A 19,115-nucleotide genomic window follows, 5' to 3' on the forward strand; every position below is an offset into this window, starting at 1 on the left:
ATAAAAGGCCATAACAAGGTTAAGTATAGTAAACAGGGACCTAGGGATAAATAGGGACCCCAGGCTTGGTGTAGATTTAAGCTTCTTCCCAGACTTTTCATCGTGATCTTCAATAAGGATACTGCACCTACCTGAAGAGACCTGCTCTTCTCCTGTCACCTCCTTATCCTCCCAATCCTCAGGACACTCAGTCACTCTTGGGTCTAGTGAACCAGATATTTTATTAATTGGTACAGAGAATAAACCAGTACAAAAAGATGTTTTAAAAACCCAACATGGTAATAAAAATTCCCTTCATCTCCCCAAGGAGTGCCCCTCTGTGTGGGCACCTCAGCTCTTCTTGGCCTCTTGGAAGAGCTTAAGCAGAGGTTCATCAGCCCTCAGGGCAAAAGTAAGGGTACGCTGCTGATAATAGTGTGGGTCACGTTCTAGATTCTCAATCACATCAGCCAGAAGGTGTGCCCGCTCCACACCTGAGCCAGGTGCCTCGAAGCCCAAGGCAGTGAAGTGCACATGCAGGTGGTAATAAGAGGGCTGGTAGTGCAGGTAAACTCGAAGACGGTCCTTCTTCACTTGATAGTGCTGCTGGATGGCCTCCTGAGAAAAGAGAGGAGTCCCAAAGACAAAACTTTTGAGTCCACACAAATCCCTTTCCCAAAACACCACCTAGGATCAGAGGCCTAGGCCAAGAGGACAGAATCAATCATTCTCTCTCAATTTGTTATCGAAGGCATATCCTCCTCCTCAGGTCTATTTCCCTATGAGGAAAAGGTCCTGTTCAGAACACAAAGACCCAGGATTTAAAGACAAGGCCTCTTGGTTCCTGAAGATTACTAAGACCGACATACTGCCCTTTTCTCCGATTATCTCCAGATACTTTCCTTCCACTGTTACAGAAGAAATCCACACCATCCCCCCCCCAATTTAGGCTGGGAGCTTGAAGAAAACAAGATCAGGGCAAGGCTAGGAATTAGAAAAGCTTAAGCACAGAGGGTGGATGGAGGGGTGGCTGTGCAATGCTAGGGCAGCCTGAGGGCCAGTTAAATCTCAACTTGGCTCCTTTGGAAAGCAGGAAGGCCTTTACTTTGGCTCTGGATGAGACCCTGGTGCTGAGGTAGGTTTTAACTAAGTCACCAAGTTTGGACAGACTGCTTGCCACGGAGGAAGGGGAAAGAGAAATTGCTGAGGAGTCGTAACAACAAACCCTTGGTGACTCCTGGAAAGCCTGCTGGTTACATGCTCAACTGCCTTTCGGACTTTTAATCAAGAGCTGGGGGCTAACGTACTCAAGGAGTCGCCAGATTACAGTAACTTTGATACAGCATTATCAAACTGCTCCTACCTCTTTGCCTCCAACTCTGTCCTCAAGCTTCCTATGATTAGAGCTGGAAGAGACTAAGCTTTCTCAACTTGGGTAAATGTTAGAGGGAGTCAAGATGAACAGAAAAGACAAAAGGGCTAGGGGGAGCTGGAACTGTCTCCCAGAGACACAAAAACATGGTCAGAGCATCTGGCCACAGGGATCAGTACCAGGCTCTGCATCAGACAAATCTTCCCATATGATAGAGGCAAGACCTAATATAAGAGTTTGAGCAATGTGGGATGGAGTGTTCCTGGACAGCTTAACAGAAAAGGAGAATGTGAACTGGCCCTTGAAGACTATTAGAATCTGGATAGGAGGGGCAACTAGGTGGCACAGTGGATAGAGTACCAGCCCTGAAGTCAGGAGGACCTGAGTTCAAATTTGACCTCTGACACTTACTAGCTATGTGACCCTGGGCAAGTCACTTAACCCTGACTGCCTCCCAAGGAGGGGAAAAAAAAAAGAATCTGGATGGGGGCTGAGCAACAGGGTGTTGATCAACATGCCAGGTGGAGAAAACAACATGAGTAGATGGGAATGATTAGACAACGAAGAGGTGAGTCTGGCCAGTGTAGAGACCTCAAATTACAGAGCTTTTATACCAGCCAAGTTTTATTCTAAGGGTGATACACTGAGGATTTTCCTGTGGCGGGCTCCTGGGGAAATGCTTGGGAAAGGCAAGAGGAGTGAGCTGAAGAAAACGAAGAGCCCAATAAATGCATGATACCATTCTTTCCCAGGGAGGAACCAGGCCCTGGTGTGGCCTCTTGGCGTGGCTCACCTGCCCCTCTTGCAAGATGTTCCTAAGGAGGGGTAAATGTTCCCCAGTGAGCTCTCGTAGGGACTTGATCCCCCGGCAATGGCAGATGGCAATCAGGTAGAGGTCATCCAACTACAAAGAGGCAGAACAGGCAGTGGTCAGGCTGGAGCCAGGGACACAGGACCTGGCCTGAAAAGTCAGACCTCCCTCCTCCCCCACTTCCTACAACTCTAGACCTGGAACACTGGCCACTGAGCCATCAGCAGCAGCAGTGGATACAACTTGGCCTTGAGCTAAAGGTAGACTGCTTTTCAGACACCATAGTGAACCTAGTTTTATCCTAGTAAAACATGAACATACACGTGTCGGGGTTTTGAGTAGGATGCAACAATAAATACAAGTTTTCTAAATCTTTCAATTTAAGGAAGCAAGATTAAAGGCCTTTTGGTTTTTCTGTGGGGTCGAGCTATATGTCCGCACCTGTGTTAACAGCATATCTGTTTACTGTAAATACTACCACTAAGTAAACTATAACTTGTGAGCTAGATGGTGCAGTCAGTAGAGTGCTGGCCTTGGAGTCAGGAAGACCTAAGTCTGAATTTTGCTCAGGCACTTTCTAGCTATGTGACCTTGGCCAAGTCATTTAATCTGGCCAAGTTACTTAATATCTCTGTCTCCGTCTCAGTTTCCTATATAGAATAATAACAGCACCTACCTCATAAGGTGGTTGAGAGGATCAAATGAGATATTATTTGTATAGTACATTGCAAACCTTCAAGTGCTATGTAGATGTTAAGTTATTACTCTTATTTTCCTTTACCATCCCAACTAGGTCCCTGGGTTAATATTTCTGAGCTGTCTTGATTCCCATTCATGAATAAGGTCTGAAATTTTGTGGCCACACCAAGTCAAAGAGCCAAAATCACTGGGATCCTACATAATAGACTGAATTGTTTTCCACTTCCAGCCAAGCAAAGCCTAATCCCACAAACTCACCAAAGATCAGAGCTATGGGCTGGCCCATTTCCTAAATTCACTGTGAATGAGGGGCCTTGATCACCAGGGTACTAGGAAGCCCAACTTTGAGAGGATCCTAAAGGGCTCTCAGCTTCAGACTGTTTCTATCCCTGGGGGAAAGTAACAAATGACCCTGATTCCAATTCCTCACTGCAAAGAATCACCCAACTGAACCCTATGAGGTCCCAGATCCAAGGATACAAAATGAGGTTTTCCCCCGGATTTCCTGAGGTACAACTGAGTTGTACCCTCTGTCATGCTTCCCTTCTTTCTGTCTGTACCTTAGAGGGCTAAGTGATTTGACCCTCTACTCAGACCTGAAAGTACTGACCCAACCCACTGTGCAAGAGCATGGAATTGCTGAATGAATACACATTGTTGGGCTGAAAATGTTCCCTCCCTGCCCCCCCACCTCTTACACCACCCCTACCCCCCTAGTCTCAGTCCTCCTAGGTTGTGATCAGAGAACCAAGCTGACTACTTTGACCAATTAAGGGATCAAGGAGCAGCTAGAAAAGAAAATTAAGTTTCAAACTTGGGAGGAACTGAATATTATTGACTTGTGTGGGTGTGGTGTTTTTTTAGCTCTTCTATTTATCAACTGCCACAGCGCTCCCAAATAATAATAGCATTTGGATGAATGTTGCTGACAAATGCTAAATATGACACACCGAATTACAGCTCTTGGCTCCACTGGCCCAGAATGGGGCCTGTTTGTTACCTGCCAGCTTGGAGGCTGAATCGGGGAGTGCAGGTGATGAAGACCAATTCTATGGAAACCATGCCACGCTCGGTTTCTAGTATACCAACCTAATGAATATGGTCCCTACAGGTCTCCAGGGAGGCCAGAAAGTTGTCAGGTGTTGAGCAGAGAGAAGGGATTTACATGGCAACTAAGATGGTGGGAGACTGTCCTCTTTCCATGGGGCAGAGTAAGCTTACCAGAGATTGTGTGGCCAAAGTACCACTTCCCCAGTGGGAGCAAAGGGTGGGAATGCTCTTCATTTTTGACAATGCAGTGACAGATTCGAAAGAAGTCTAGTGTAGAAGGGATCTCACCTGCCTGTCACACACAAATTCTACCTGATATGCATTCCAACCAATCACAACTCCTAGTTCTTCCCCACCTCATCATGTCCCCTGTGGACCTCTACATTTTCCCACCACATTTCCAGTGATTAAATCTTTCCCTACTTTTCAAAGATCAGTCCAGGCAATAATTGTTTTCAATGAAACTTCCTTACATCCTTCTGGCTATGCTTCATGAAGAGAGAATTGGATTTGAAATCAGAAGAACTGTATTCAATTCCTGGCTCTGACACTAACCATCTGTATAACCCAGACATGTCAATTAAACCTCTGTGTGCCTCAGTTTCCTCATCTGTAAAATGAGGACAAAAAACACTTTACTAACTACTTCACAGTGTTGTTATGAGGAAAATGCTCATCAAAACTTAAAGCACTACAAAAATGTAAGTTACTAGTCTCTTTTCCACCTCAAATTTCTCATCTCATTTGGACCTCTCCCTCAGTCTTATCTGTCTGTAACAGACATTTTGATAACCCCCTCCTTTTCCCTCCTTTCCTCAACTATGTCCCTAAGCCTCAGCTAGGGGTTCCATGATGTCCCTCCTAAGTAATGTCCCTGTCTCCTCTATCAGAAACAAAAGAAGAGATCATATCCTTGGTGCTGCTCTGCTTCTAATTCACAGGTCCTAAGAACCCTATTCTCTTCACCCTGTTCATATTAAGTTATAAGGAAGGGACTGAATCGATTTTTATCTTTGTAATACCACTGCCAAACACAATCTTTTACAAAGCAGGTACTTAATGCAAATACTTGTTAAGTCCAAACAAAAAGGGTAAACAGAAGCCACTTATCCAGTTTTGCTTCACCTAATCATCTGGCTCCCCTCCAAGGAAGCGCCTTCTTATACCTAAAACAATCCAGATACACTCCATTTGAGGCAATGGAAAATCCATTCTTGGGAAGGCCACCGTCCTGGCACAATTCAGAGTCACTCTTCCAGAACTTCTTGGCCTACACTCAGATAAAAGCCAAAATGTTGTAGACCCCCTTGCCTAAGAGAACAAGCTTAATAAAGGTCAATATCACTCATGGTGAAGATCTACAAAATAAAGACATGCCAGCTGCAAAAGAGACACCAGTATTCAGCCACTGGAGGGACCACAGGGAGTAAGAGCATTTGTGGGATGGCATGGCTGAGGTCTCCAGCTGTGGCTTGGGGTGGAGAGCAGTACCCAAGGTTGGGCCCTGGGACAGAACTCAGTAAGTAAGAACTCAGAACAGTAAGAAGGCCCTGAGGCTTAGGGCATCATTCCCCATACCTTCAGACTAGAACTTGATGATAATAATAGCTGTTAAAAACAAAACAAATAAAAATAAAAAATGAGAAAGCAAAGGAGAAAGAACCCAACCATAGATAGCTGCTATGGGGATAGAAAGACAATAGCACTGATCTAATATCATAGCTGACACAATCTGTATTACTGCTGATAAAAACTTTTTGTTTAAACCAGCTCTTCTTCTAATCCAGGCCTGCCTGTGGCTTGGCTGCTTATGGCCTGGACATATTTCCTCTACATACAAAGGATGTTTTCCTCTACATTTTTTGGGGCTGCCTGAAATCCTTTGGCCTGCCGAAAAAGGCCTGAGGGCTGTAAGCTGCCTGTGGGCCACAGGTTGTGTAGGCCTGTCCTAATCCAACCTAAAATATTGCTTTTGGCCTCCTTGGTGGGAGGATGGTGGTGACTGAGAGCCAGAAGAAATTCCCAAAAGTTCTCTGTGACTGAGTGCTACAAAAGAGACTGTCCAGAGGGACAGGGGAATCATTCCTACTGGATGGGAAGACAGGATGCCTAGTAGTACTAGCACTGAAATGCAAACCAAATTTTAGCTCTGGAACCCTCAAGCTCAAACTCATTCAGTGCTTTCTGGGGATGAGAATTTTACGTATATTTTTTGTTGTTCAGTAGTGTTTAACTCTTCATGACCCTTTCTTTGTGACCCCATTTGGGGTTTTCTTGGCAAAGATACTGGAGTGGTTCACCATTTCCTTCTCCAGCTCACTTTACAGATGAGGAAACTGAGGCAAATAGCATTAAGTAACTTGTCACAAAGCTAGTGTCTAAGGCCGGATTTGAACTCAGGAAGATGAGTCTTCTTGACTTCAGGCCCAGCACTCTATCCACTGCACCACCCAGCTCCCCTTATGTATGTTTACTGTCAACCTTTTGTTCCTTTTGCTCAGACTTCAATCCCCTATAGATCACGAGCTCTGAAGTTTCAAGGGTCTTGTTATGCTGAAATCTCTCCCATCACCACCATCCATCTACCACCTCAGGAGCTAGCCTTCAATCCCGGGTCTCTTGAGTACGTGGCCACAAGTGAGGAATGCATGGGGAAGGTCAGGAGTGTTGTAGAAGCTGACTCCTGAGCTAAGCTGAGTTGGCCCTGGGGGCATTTCCCATTGCTGGCACAGGTGCTTCTGGCTCAGCAGCTTCATCCCCCAGCCCCTCCCAAAACAGCTCCAGAGCCAACTCAGCCTTGTCTGCTGGCAGCTCTTTCCTCCCTACTATCCCAATTAACTCCCACAGGCCAAGGCAAAGGCAAGGAAAAGACTAACCATAGAGGGCAGGCAGGTGTTCTCATCATCTCTTAACTGAGGATGGGGTCATTTTCTTTGATCTTACTTAGTTTTAATGAATTACTCAAGATTTCAGTTTCTGGAAATTCCCTTCAAAATTCCCCCCATCCCCCAAGCCACAATTGCCTAGAGGTTGCCTGATACCCCTTCTAAACAGTGTCTCTGAAACCTTTATCAGAAACAGAGGAAGATATCATGTCCTTGGTTCTCTCCTTCTGATTTTTAAGTCCCAAGAACTCCATTCACTCTATCCAATCCTTGACTATTTTCTGTCTCTGTCTCTCTCTCTGTCTCTCTCTCTCTCTGTATGTGTATACATTTTATTTTTCCCCAATTGCATGTTAAAACAATTTTTTAAACACTTGTTTTCTTTTTAAAGTTTTATTTTTATCTTTTTTTTTTAAGGCAATTGGGGTTAAGTGACTTGCCCAGGGTCACACAGCTATTAAGTGTCTGAGGCCAGATTTGAACTTAGGTCCTCCTGACTCCAGGGCTGGTGTTCTTTTTAAAGTTTTGAGTTCTAAATTCTAACTCTCCCTCTCCCCCCTCCCCTCCCCTCACTGAGATGGTGAGCAATCAGATATAGGTTATACATATGCAATCATATAAAACATTTCTATATTAGTCATTTTGTACAAGAGGACTTGAATAAGAAAGAAAGAAAAAGAGAAAAATAGCATGCTTCAGTCTGTATTCAAACAGTCTCAGTTCTTTATCTGGAGGCAGATAGCATGTTTCATCAGGAGTCCATTGGGATTGTCTTGGATTATTGTATTGCTGAGTTTAGCTAAGTAATTCACAGTTCTTCACTGTATAGCATTGCTGTTACTGGGTACAACGTTCTCCTGGTTCTGTTGTTTTCATTATGCATCAGTTCATGTGAGTCTTTCCAGGTTTTTCTGAAATCATCCTGCTTGTCATTTCTTATAGCACAATAATATTCCATCACAAAAGGGGAAAGAAAAGGGAGGGGTGATAGAAGGGAGGGAAGAAGTAGTAAGGAAAAAAGGGGAAGAAAAGGGAGGGAGCCAATAGAAGGGAGGTGGGACTGAGGGAGGCAGTGGTCAAAAGCAAAACATTAGTGAGGGAAAAGGAGAAAGGAGAAAGAAAGGCATAAACAGGGGGAAAAAAGGTAGAAAGACACAGATAATAATCATAAATGTGAACGTGATACATGAATGTAATGGAACACTATTGTGCTATAAGAAATGATGAGCAGGCGGACTTCAGAAAAACCTGGAAAGACTTGGTCTGATGCTGAGTGAAATGAGCAGAACCAGAAGAATGTTGTACACAGTAACAGCCACATTGTGCAATGACTGATATTAATAGACTTAACCCTTTTCAGCAACACAAGGATCTAAGATATCTCCAAAAGCCTCATGATGGAAAATGCTATCCACATCCAAAGAAAGAACTATGGAATTTGAATGCAGATTGAAGCATACTATTTGCTATTTTTTTTCTTCTGTTGTGTTTTGTTTCCTCTTTCTGGTAGTTCCTATTAGTTCTAATTCTTACTTACAATACCATTAATGTGAAAATATGTTTAATAGGAATGTATATATATAGCCTATATCAGATTGCATGCCATCTTGGGGAGGGAGAGAGGGAAGGAGGGGGAGAAAAATTTAAAACTCAAAAGCTTATGGAAGTGATTGTTGATAAATCAAAATAAATTAATAAAAAAATAATATTCCATCACAAACACATACCACAGCTTGTTTAGCCATTCCCCAATTGATGGGCATCCCTTTGATTTCCAATTCTTAGCTACCACAAAGAGTTGCTATGAATATTTTTGTATAAATAGGTCCCTTTCTTTCTTTTTTTTTTTTTGTATATCTTTGGGATTTTGCTAGATCAGAGGGTATGCACAGTTTTATAGCCCTTTGGCACAGTTCCAAATTGCTCTCCAGAATGGTTGGATTAGTTCACAACTCCACCAACTATGCATTAGTATCCCAATTTCCCCACCTCCCCTCCAATATTTATCATTTTCCTTTTTTGTCATATTAGCCAATCTGATAGGTGTGAAGTGGTACTTCTGAGTTGTTTTAATTTGCATTTCTCTAATCAATAGTGATTTAGAGCGTCTTTTTCATATGACTATAGATAGCTTTGATTTCTTCATCTGAAAACTGTCTGTTCGTATCCTTTGAACATTTATCAACTGGAGAATGACTTGTATTTTTTATAAATTTGACTCTATTGTCTATATATTTGAGAAACGAGGCCTTTATCAGAGATACTTATTACAAGGTTTCCCCCCCACTTTTCTGCTTTCCTTTTAATTTTGGTTGGACTGGTTTTGTTTGTATAAAATCTTTTTAATTTTATACAATCAGTTATCTATTTTATATTTTGTAACGCTCTCTATATTTTCTTTGGTCCTAAATTCTTCCCTTATCCATAGATCCAACAAATAAACTATTCCATGCTCTCCTAATTTACTTGTTTATCACCCTTCATGCATAAATCATATACCCATTTTGACCTTATCTTGGTATGCGGTTTGAGGTGTTGGTTTATACCTACTTTCTGCCATAATGTTTTCTAGTTTTCCCAGCAGTTTTTGTTAAATAATGAGTTTTTGTTCCAAAAGCTTGGATCTTTGGGTTTATCATATACTATATTACTAGTTTAGAATCAGAAAGCCTCAAAGTACATAGAAGCCCCAAAAGTAAAATGGAAGGAATTAATGGAGAAGAAAGAGGATGAAGCCCAATCTAGGCCCCATGACAAAGCACTGACATCAGGACCACAGAAGTCAAACAGGCTCGGTTTAATAGAGAACTATAAAAAAGGATTCAGAACACTCAGAGGGAGAGGAAGGGAAAGAATCGCTGCTTCCAACTTTTGACCCAGCCTCTCCTCATCCCCCAGCTTGCTGAGCCCTCCACTCTGATGCTGTCAACAGCTATGCACTGCTCCTCCTGCTGATCACATATAGACCTCAGTCTGCTCCTGGACAGAAGAAGCAGCCACTGTCCATTTTCACTATCACCAGGGAACTGAGGGACTCACAGAAAGAGATAAATGGGCAACATAAATATAATAATGACCTGAGCTGGCAGAGATATCCTTCAGAGGTTGGTGAATAGTTTAGGTGTGAATGGATAATAGCTGAAATAACACTCTTAAGTTCAACATTTAAGAGGTAGGAGCACTGAGATTTACTTAGAGACCAGGGAAGAGAGAGCCAGTAGGCAAAAATGGGCCTCCCACATAGAGGAAAGAAAGATGGGGCTACTGACTGAGGCTGCTGCACACTTTCTGTGGACTAAGGCTTGTCTTGGGGAGCCTGATCCCTAAAAGAGTGAGCTGCAATTCATCCCTATTCACTGGAAGTCAAATGAAATATAATATCTTTGACAATAGGGGTTAATGTCTGAGGGAATAGCTATCAGTGCAGACAAAAGCTCGGTTGATGCAGATTGTATCTAGAGCCCCTCCTGCAAGTGAGATGGAAACTAGCACCTCTTGGTGGGAGCTGCTCTCTTTAAGGGATGCCATCACTGTACTTTCCCTTAAACACTGGCTTACTGGGTGGGAGGAGAGGCAGAATGGGCATTTGGCCAATTTTTCTCACCCACATGTTTGGGTATGACAGGTATGTGCTCTACTGACTTTTCTTCCTGGCTTCGAGAGCTCTGTGATCCACTTTGGTAATTTTAACCTCTTTGAAGGCGCCAAAGAAAGGAAACAAGGGCTAAGGCAGGAGTGGGGAATCAGCTGCCTTGAGGCCACACGTGGCCCTTTAGGTCCTCAACTGCGGCTCTCTGAATCCAAACTTCCCAGAACAAATCATTTTATTAAGGGGATTTGTTCTGTAAAGTTTAAATTCAAAAGGCCGTACTTGTGGACCTAGAGGGCCACATGTGGCCTCCAAGCCAAAGGTTCCCCACCCCTGGAACCACTAAGGACAGCCAGAAGGTTGAAGTCAAGCAACAAAACACTGCAAGACATGGGGAAGCTCCAGGAAAAAAAGTCTTACTTGTTTTTGATTCCACTTGAGGTCAGGAATGAGAACAAAGCCATCTGAAGGATCTGGGTTCTCAAATACAATCCGGTCAGCTTCAGCCTTCTTCTCCAGAATATTATACACCCACTAGAGAAGAAGAAAGAAAAGGACTACATTTGGGTTTTTAAAAAATGAATTTCCATTTTATTAATGAGAATAGCATACATACACATTTGTTTAAAAACAAAACCAAAAAACCTCCCTGGGGCCATGCTTCTTCACCTCAGCTAATTTTTTAATTAAATTTTTATATATTTTTGTTTGTTTGTTTGTTTGTTTTTGTTTTTTAGGCAATTGGGGCTAAGTGACTTGCCCAGGGTCACATAGCTAGTAAGTGTCAAGTGTTTGGTCTGAGGCCGGATTTGAACTCAGGTACTGCTGACTTCAGGGCCGGTTCTCTATCCACTTCGCCACCTAGCTGCCCCAAATTTTTATATTTTTAAACAACAAAAATTTGTTTCTCTTTCTCCCTCTTCCCCCTCACCCCATCAAGAAATAAAGTTCCAAATTGCTTTCCAGAATGGCTGGACCAGTTCACAGTTCCACTAAATGCATTAATGTCCTGCCAGCATTGAGACAACTATATTTCCTAAAGATCCTTAACTTTTTGCTACTAGAGGATGGACCGTTCTGTTTTGGGCAAATTCTCTGCTCCCTCAGGAGAGGAAGGGGTAGGAGGGAGGAGAAAGAGACAGACAGAGGAAAAGAGAGGGAGAGGGAGACAGAGAAAGAAAGAGACAGAGACAGAAAGACAGAGAAATAGAGAAAGAGAAAGCCAGAGAGACAGTATATAAACCTTATCTTCAAAAAAGAGCTAAGCTCCGAAAAATCCAACTACAGGCTTCTTCAAGATGAAGTTCAGCTCAGAGGTTGAGAAAGAGTTTTCTCTAAGAGAGATATAGAATCATCATCAGCATCATCACCACCTCTAGGGTCAACCCCAGCTCAAATAGGGCTCCAGATGCTTCAGGCTCAGCTTAGTACTTTTTCTGTACTATTTTAGGCTAAAAAAAACCATGGCCTTTGTACTGCCAAAACAAACATCTGCCTTCCAAGGGTCTGAAACGTAAGGGAGGCAATATTGGTTGAGTGGAAACCTTTGGAATCCCCACCTCCTTCACCTTCCAGGCTCTTTAGGGGCCATCATTCAAAGGAAACAAAAGGCAAGCTGGAGTCTGCAGTGGTGTCCTCATGGAGAGCTAGCAGAGTAGTTAGTGCTGGGTTGCTCTGAGGACTGTACCACTGGGGATGGCAGAGAGCCCTACCTAGTCTGGAGCACTCCAATGCCCAGCAGGACTCCAACAGATAAGAAAGGTTTCAGAACACCCACCTCCTTGCCTGAGAAACCAAAGTAGAAGGCTACATATGACAGGTGTTCTATCAGGGGTTCTCCAACCAAACCATGACCTATCTCTTGTACAGGCCCTTCAGGTAGCGCTTCTCAGGAGCCAGACCAATCCCGGGAGGACTTTGGTCCTTCGTCACTAACTGGGATCCCAAAGCAAGATCTCTCCACGTTATAGGTCTGGAAATCTCTCTGAGGAAATGGGAGTATAGGGAAGGAAGGAAGGAAGACATTTGGACTCAGGGTAAAGGCTGTCTAACTCACGCTTCTCTAGCTCTATTTGCTCACCTCTTTTGACTCTGAGAACTCTCTTATGAACAGGAAACATCCCTTCCCAGACTCCTTCCACAACTGCAGCTGATGCTCCACCCATTTTACACAAAGAAAACAAAAGTCCAGTGGGGGGAAGAGTGTTAAGGGGTACAACTGGCTAGAGCTTGGGTGACCAAGGTAGGCCTGGCAATAAGTGGCTCAGGTCCTAGGGACATAAAGTCTGGTAAGGCACCCTGTACTTTAGGGAAGCTGGGAGGACTGTCCTTTCATTCTCTCTCTGACACATGCTTAATAGAAAGTGCGGCAACCCTCTGGAGACCCATAGTGGTAATCTGGGTTTCAGGTTTAGTAAAAAAGGGAAGAGAAAGAAGCCTTGAAAAAAAGCTAGCAAAGGATGGAAGCTTCTGCTATAAGATAAAGGGAAGTTGGATGCCAGAAAGGAGACAGGCTGGCTACAAAGTATACTATAGTAACCTTGGTGTTTAATCTGCATATAAGGCATGTTATCCTCACATGCTGATAAGGGTAAGCTGGCAGGAGAGAAGACAGAAGGAAGGGCTGGGATGAGGCCTATGTTCATCAAAGAAGGGGTGAGAGGCATTGTAACCTTTGGGTCTGCATTGATTTGGGACTTCTGTGTCTGCTTTGGGTTCCACTTGGGCTTCTGCCTTCATTTCTGCTGCTATGGGCTAGTTAGCATAGCAGGGCTACCCAACTATGGCTATTGCAAGGTGTAGGGGTGAACTCACTACCTAAAATTGATTATCTGTACCTGCCTCAATGGCCATGCCGGTCAGTTGCAGTTTGAGGGTTATAATAAGGGACAGTGCCCAAGGCCACACAATAGGCCCTGTATGAGAACATGAGTAACACAGCTGGAGGTGGCAGCAGGGCTGGACATGATGATGAAAATAGACAGAATCTGCAAGCCCCTGCAGCTGGTTAGAGCAAGCTCAGCAAAAACCACCACTCCCAGCTCAGTATCTCAAGCAAACCTTCTTCCAAATTGGTATGGGAGCTCCAGGGGAATGTGCCTTGCTCAAATACCTCTTCTTTCCCCTTCCCTGCTTCTATACGTTGGTTAATGCCTTTTTCATACCCTTGGCACCAACAGTCAGAACTCTCTATCCCAGCCCAGACAAAGTTGGAAAACCAGAGAAAAGAGAGTAACTGAGATCACATTGCAATCTGCTTCCGCCACTAAGCAGTGAATGATTCCCAAGGACCAGTGGAAGGGGAGGGGGAAGCAGCTGGCAGGATGTAGACCTGCTAAACCAAGCAGGTACGTGGAGAAAACCACGCTCCTCTATAAGAGTTCTCTCCCCACCAAAGACTGGAAACATCAACAACAAAAGACTTAGGGGGCCAGATCACAATCATATTTAGAGCGACAAGAAAGCCACAGTTGGAGCTATGCAGAGGTATTTCCACATTATGGATTTTTAAAAACAGGCTCTGTATGGACAGTGCTTTAGAAAGGCATGGGTCTCATGGGGGCGAGGCCATGAAGCAAGTGTGGTACATTCTTCTGGCATCTGCTCACCACAAAGAAAGGACACTTCAGGGGATGAGACTGGCTCCACTTCCAGCCATGGCTCAGTCTCTGAGCGGCTTTAGAGTTAGCTTCCCTACGAAAAAAAGATCAATGCCTAAAAAAGTCTTGTTCCCAGAAATAAGGAGTCCATCAAAGTAGAAACTGTCCCACTGTCCTTGTCATCAAGAAGGTCTCAATGCTACTTCCCACTTTCTACCTACCTTGATCCTAATACCTACTGTTAACCAAATACAGGAGACCCAACTTAGTCCATGTCCCTTCCAATGAGCAGTAAGGAGGGACAGGGAGATCTTCTAAAAGAAGGGACAGTTCATTTTAGTGGCCAAAGGGCTGAACTGGGGCTAAATCACTTGCCTAACAGAGTTCATTCCACTTTCTTTTCAGTAAATATAAAGCTTAGGAAGTGTAAAATGCTTAGAAAGACCCAGAAATGAGAAGCTTACGAAAGACAAATATGATGATAATGATGATAATTGGGGATATCAATCAGGTTTAACTTCAAATAGCCACACAGCTAAATTCTGAGCAATGATTCCCACTGGCCTCCAGTAGACAGCTTCGGGCCAAGGAGAAGCTAGGTTCTCTTGGCTAAATAGCCTTTACACTTGGTCTAGTGAGGATGTTCAAATGTTGGGTAGACCTAAAAATTTAGATACTGGATAAAGATGCCCTCTAAATTATTAGGGGGAAACAGTGCTCCTAGCAAAGGGCTCTGTTTATAATGGGCCCTGAAGTATTTATTGAGGTAAATGTGGGACAATAAAGAAAGGAAGAAAAATGGTAAATAGTATTTCACCCTAAGCTTCAACCCCTAGAGGATGGTTTGCTTGAGCTACACCCAGGGAAAAGGGTCTGGAAAAAGGAAGGTCTGGGGAATGGTTTCAGGAGGTCCAAACACGACGAATTCACAATAGAGACCGAGTCAATTTGGGAGCCAAGCCAGACATATAAGTTCCTAAAATGGACATAAAGCATTTGTTCTGGGATCCCAAAGCCAACCCTGTTGAACCACACTGTGACCCTCCTTGTAGAATCAGAGATTAAGAACTGAAAGGGACATTAGAGGTCCCCTTCGTTTTACAGATGAGGAAACAGAAGCCCAGAGAAGTTAAATGATTTTCCCTGGGTCACAAAGCTGCTAAGTGTTAGAGGCAGGATTCAAACTCAAGCCTTCCTTACCTCAAGTCCAATGTTCTATTCACTACACTATCTTGCTCTTTCTCTTTCCCCAATGCCCAGGGGCAGTCCAGAATAAGTCCAGCCCTGGGTGAAGGCCTTATGATATTCATTCCTATGTCTATCTCTTCTGGGGAAGCTATAATCACCTGGATGCTGAGGCTCTGTGAATCCAAATAGGGTAGAGTGATGTTCTTGTAATCATCCCCAGTCTCTCGGACCAGGTGGAGGTCCTGGCGTAAGTACTTTTTCAGGTGCTTCTCTGTGGCAGGGTAAACCACAGTTGTCTTTATATCTGCAATCAAACCAAAGTACCAGTTAACACAGGTTTCTTAGCTATACCTCAAACAGGCTTGGGGTGGGTGGGGGGAGACAGAGATGGAAGGGAAGAACCCAGGGAGGAGGTCATGTGGACTTGAAAAATAAGCCATGCTGCCTGTCTCTTTAATGAACCACAATTAGGAACTCTTGTAGTTTTCTTAAATGTAGTCTAGGCCCAGGAGAAGAGCTAAAGAGTACCTGACCTTGGTCAACCTTTACTTATCATCCTTCTAAACCCTTGCCTCTCTTCTAGAAATTTGTCAAGGTAATATAAAGTAAGACACATAAGAAGGTCCTGACCTTTAGCAATTATTACAGGTGGCTGGTCCCTTTGCCTAAGATAAAATTTCTGGGAGCCCCTGAGCTTGGTCTATTCTGAAAAAAAAAAAAAAAAAAAAAAAAAGACCCATCCTGCCTCCTTAAAAATCTACCAGGCAGCCTTCTTCCTCTTTTAAACTCCAGGATCAACCCAACATTATTCTGTTGGGTAAGAGATCAGTCACTTCCTAGATGAAGAATTATGAAGTGCTTTGAGATGTCAGGAGGCAATGTGGAGAACTTATTTTAATTATTAATCATTGCACAATTCCCTGCTAATGAGAAGTGAACTCGGGGTAAAAAGCAAAAAAGAACAATCAAAAATGGTGTTGGTTTCAGGAGAAAAAGTAATTAGGCCAAAAATGGCTAAGGCAAAAATGTCTCTCCTGACTCACCAGACTTTTTCTGTTTCTTCCATAGTGGGCCTTGTTGTGGGGACTCTGGAAGAATCCCATGATTTTTTTCCTTCCTAACAATTATCTATCAGTGGAATGAACCACCTCAGGAAGTAATGGGTTCTTCTTCACTGAGGGAATGTCATCAAAGGCTCAGTGACTACCTGTTAGCTAGGGAACAAAGAGAATTTTGGTTCAGGTATGGGCAGGCTGAACTAAATCGTTTCTGAGGTTTCGGCATTTTGGATTCTATTATTCCTACTTCTGCTTTCTATTCTAGAAAAGTGGGAGTAAAAGCTGTTTGTACAGACTCCCTTTGCATGTGGTAGGGCAGATGGAAACACAGGTAGGCCTCAGCCTGTTTGATTCTTCCTGCCTGGCACCTAGACATACCCCTAAGCTATAAGCCCACTGTAGTTTCTTGGCCTCTTAAGAGTAGAAAGCCACCAGGGCCCACTAACATGTCTCTGTTTGCCAGGGCTTGTCAAGAAGCCTCCCTCAACATGGAATTACCAAGCCACCCACTATAGCACGAAGAATGAGCAACCCCACTTGCTTCTAGTTACTTACCTCAACAGCTTCTTCTCCACCCTTCCAGCCCTCTAACAACTAGGCACTGGACAAAGTTTTTGTCAGTTCACTCATCTATCTTCCTTGCCAGTATCATTTGGCCTCTGAAATCTCACTGACACCCTCTAAGGCCATCTTCTAACTCCTCTACCTTGACACTGCTGGCTAGCTCAGACCATACTCCTTCCAAGCTCAGTCCATTCCAAATACTAAGACTTTCCCAGACCATCACAGTGGGAAGTTACCTCCACAGGTAACTGCTGCTACCCAGCCTCAGTGGCATGGCAGTGACATGGTTCCTCAGTTTAAGACTAAATATCAATTGTGTAAGAGAGATTGTCCCAAAGTCGACAGGCCCAATCTGGGAAACAGAACCATTCAGAACATTAGGATTTTGATTTTTGGAAAGCAATTTTTTTGTATGTGTGTGTGTCAGAGACTCTGATAAATCAACAAACCTCTCTTTGGCACCCAAACTGCACTCGTGGTGTCTGTCAGGGTGCCAGCAACTCCATTTAGGATAGGGATGGCCTGTAGCCAGTGCCCACTGCAAACTTGATGTTTGTCAGCTTTGTCCTCACACTTAAGTCAGCTGATGGGGCTTGGATGCATGGATTCTATTCTTGGGAATACTCTGCTTTCGGGTGAACCAGGCTGGCAAGTTCTCTGTTCCAAAAAGGTAATATCTGGTGACTCTTTTAGCTCATAACTCTGCCCTGAAGGCAGATTAGCCCAGTTCCAGTCTTCACATTGACTTTCTTAAGGTGATCAACCTCAAACATCCATTCCTTCCTTTACTAACACACTTTTTTTTAAAAAATATTAATTTATTTTTAGTTTTCAACATTCAATTCCATAAGCTTTTGGGTTTTAAATTTTCTCCCTTTCTCTCCCTGCCTCCCTCCCTAAGACGGCATGCAGTCTGATATAGGCTTTACATATACATTCCTATTAAACATGTTTTCACATTAGGCATGTTGCAAAGAAGAATTAGAACCAATTGGAGGAACCACAAGAAAGAAGAAACAAAACAAAACAGAAGAAAAAAAAGAGCAAACAGTATGCTTCGATCTGCATTCAAACTCCATAGTTCTTTGGATGTGGATAGCATTTTCCATCATGAGACTTTTGGAGATGTCTTAGATCTTTGCATTGCTGAGAAGAGTACTAGCACATTCTTAAAGGGAACATTCCAATTTCCCTAACTTCAGCCAGCCCCCCTTCCCCTATAGCTCTCTTCCCACAAACAGCCCTAGAGAAGGAACATAAACAGCTCCAACTACTTTGGGAGAAACATAAACAGCTGGTGACATAATGAGGTGCTAGGGAGATCAGACACAGAGACTGGGGAAGCAAGAAAAGAGGAAGGCCCTGCAGTTTATTAAAGACTGACAAATTCCACCCCATAAAAAGCCTGGAGAGTGGGGGAGGGATAAGTAGGAACCATGACTCTCACTAAAAACTCTGGATGTATGTCTTTGGTAATGGAATTGCAAGTTTATGCTGGTAAGAAGTGAGAAGTGAGAAGCCAGGGATGAAACAGATCCTGGTAATAAATAAGGGAAGAGGATTACAAGGGAGGGGGGTAAATTAATCTTGCATCAGTCACAGCTAGCTTAGCTGCCTTGGCTTCTGCAAATAAAGGTGCTTTTATGACTGGTACCTTCATTCTTCTCTCAGTTTGGCAGCTCTGGCTCTTCCTGAGTGGGAAATTGGGCTGGATAATGACTACAGGGAAAGCAAACTCTTTAGTTCACTCTTGATGACTATGTCGCAGCTTCCTGTTGATTTCCTACCACCATTCTGCAGGGCTTTCAGTTTCAGGAGAGTGAAAGTTCTTTAAATTCCTGGTCCTAGAGTTCTTATAATTTACTAAAAAAAAAAAAAAAAAGACTTCCAGAATCCACTCTCTTCTTCCCTGGTCAGACCACAGGACAGTGTCCAGTTTTAGCCACCATATTATTGGAAAACTACTGACATGCTAGGGCACGTCCAGAGGAAGATAAGTATGATCGTGAGGGGACCAGAAATGAGAATCCATCAAAGGAACTGGAGGTATTGGTTTGAAGATGAGACTTAGGAGAGAAATGATCAAATATTTGAAGAGCTGTCATATAAGGAATTAGATGTGTTTGCTTGGTCTCAGAGGACAAAATGAGAAGGAAGCCACAGGGAAGTAGATTTTGGCCCGATGTGACAATTAGAGCTGCACAAAAATGGAACGTGCTGTCTTTGGACACAGGAAAATCTGTTACTAGAAGTTTCTAGCAGATGATATATCTCCTCTTATGGAGGATGCTGTAGAACAAAGTCATACTTTGGGTAGGAGT

The 19,115-nt window shown here is 43.5% G+C and overlaps 1 protein-coding gene across 1 annotated transcript in view; it reads right to left on the reverse strand.

The window, feature by feature from the left end:
* Nucleotides 1-202: 202 nt before the first annotated feature.
* The window catches only part of DCPS (decapping enzyme, scavenger), a 44,027-nt gene continuing 25,114 nt past the window's right edge, over nt 203-19,115 (reverse strand). Inside the window, exons 3-6 of the mRNA XM_027835273.1 lie at nt 15,331-15,476; nt 10,806-10,919; nt 2,145-2,255; nt 203-597 (exon numbers count right to left, since the gene is read on the reverse strand). Of these exons, the coding sequence (XP_027691074.1) occupies nt 331-597; nt 2,145-2,255; nt 10,806-10,919; nt 15,331-15,476 (638 nt within the window). The 3' untranslated portion in view covers nt 203-330. The remainder of the gene's footprint in view (nt 598-2,144; nt 2,256-10,805; nt 10,920-15,330; nt 15,477-19,115) is intronic.

This window comes from Vombatus ursinus, unplaced genomic scaffold (genome assembly GCF_900497805.2).
Source record: "Vombatus ursinus unplaced genomic scaffold, bare-nosed wombat genome assembly UNPS02014813.1, whole genome shotgun sequence".
Taxonomy (NCBI): Eukaryota; Metazoa; Chordata; class Mammalia; order Diprotodontia; family Vombatidae; genus Vombatus; species Vombatus ursinus.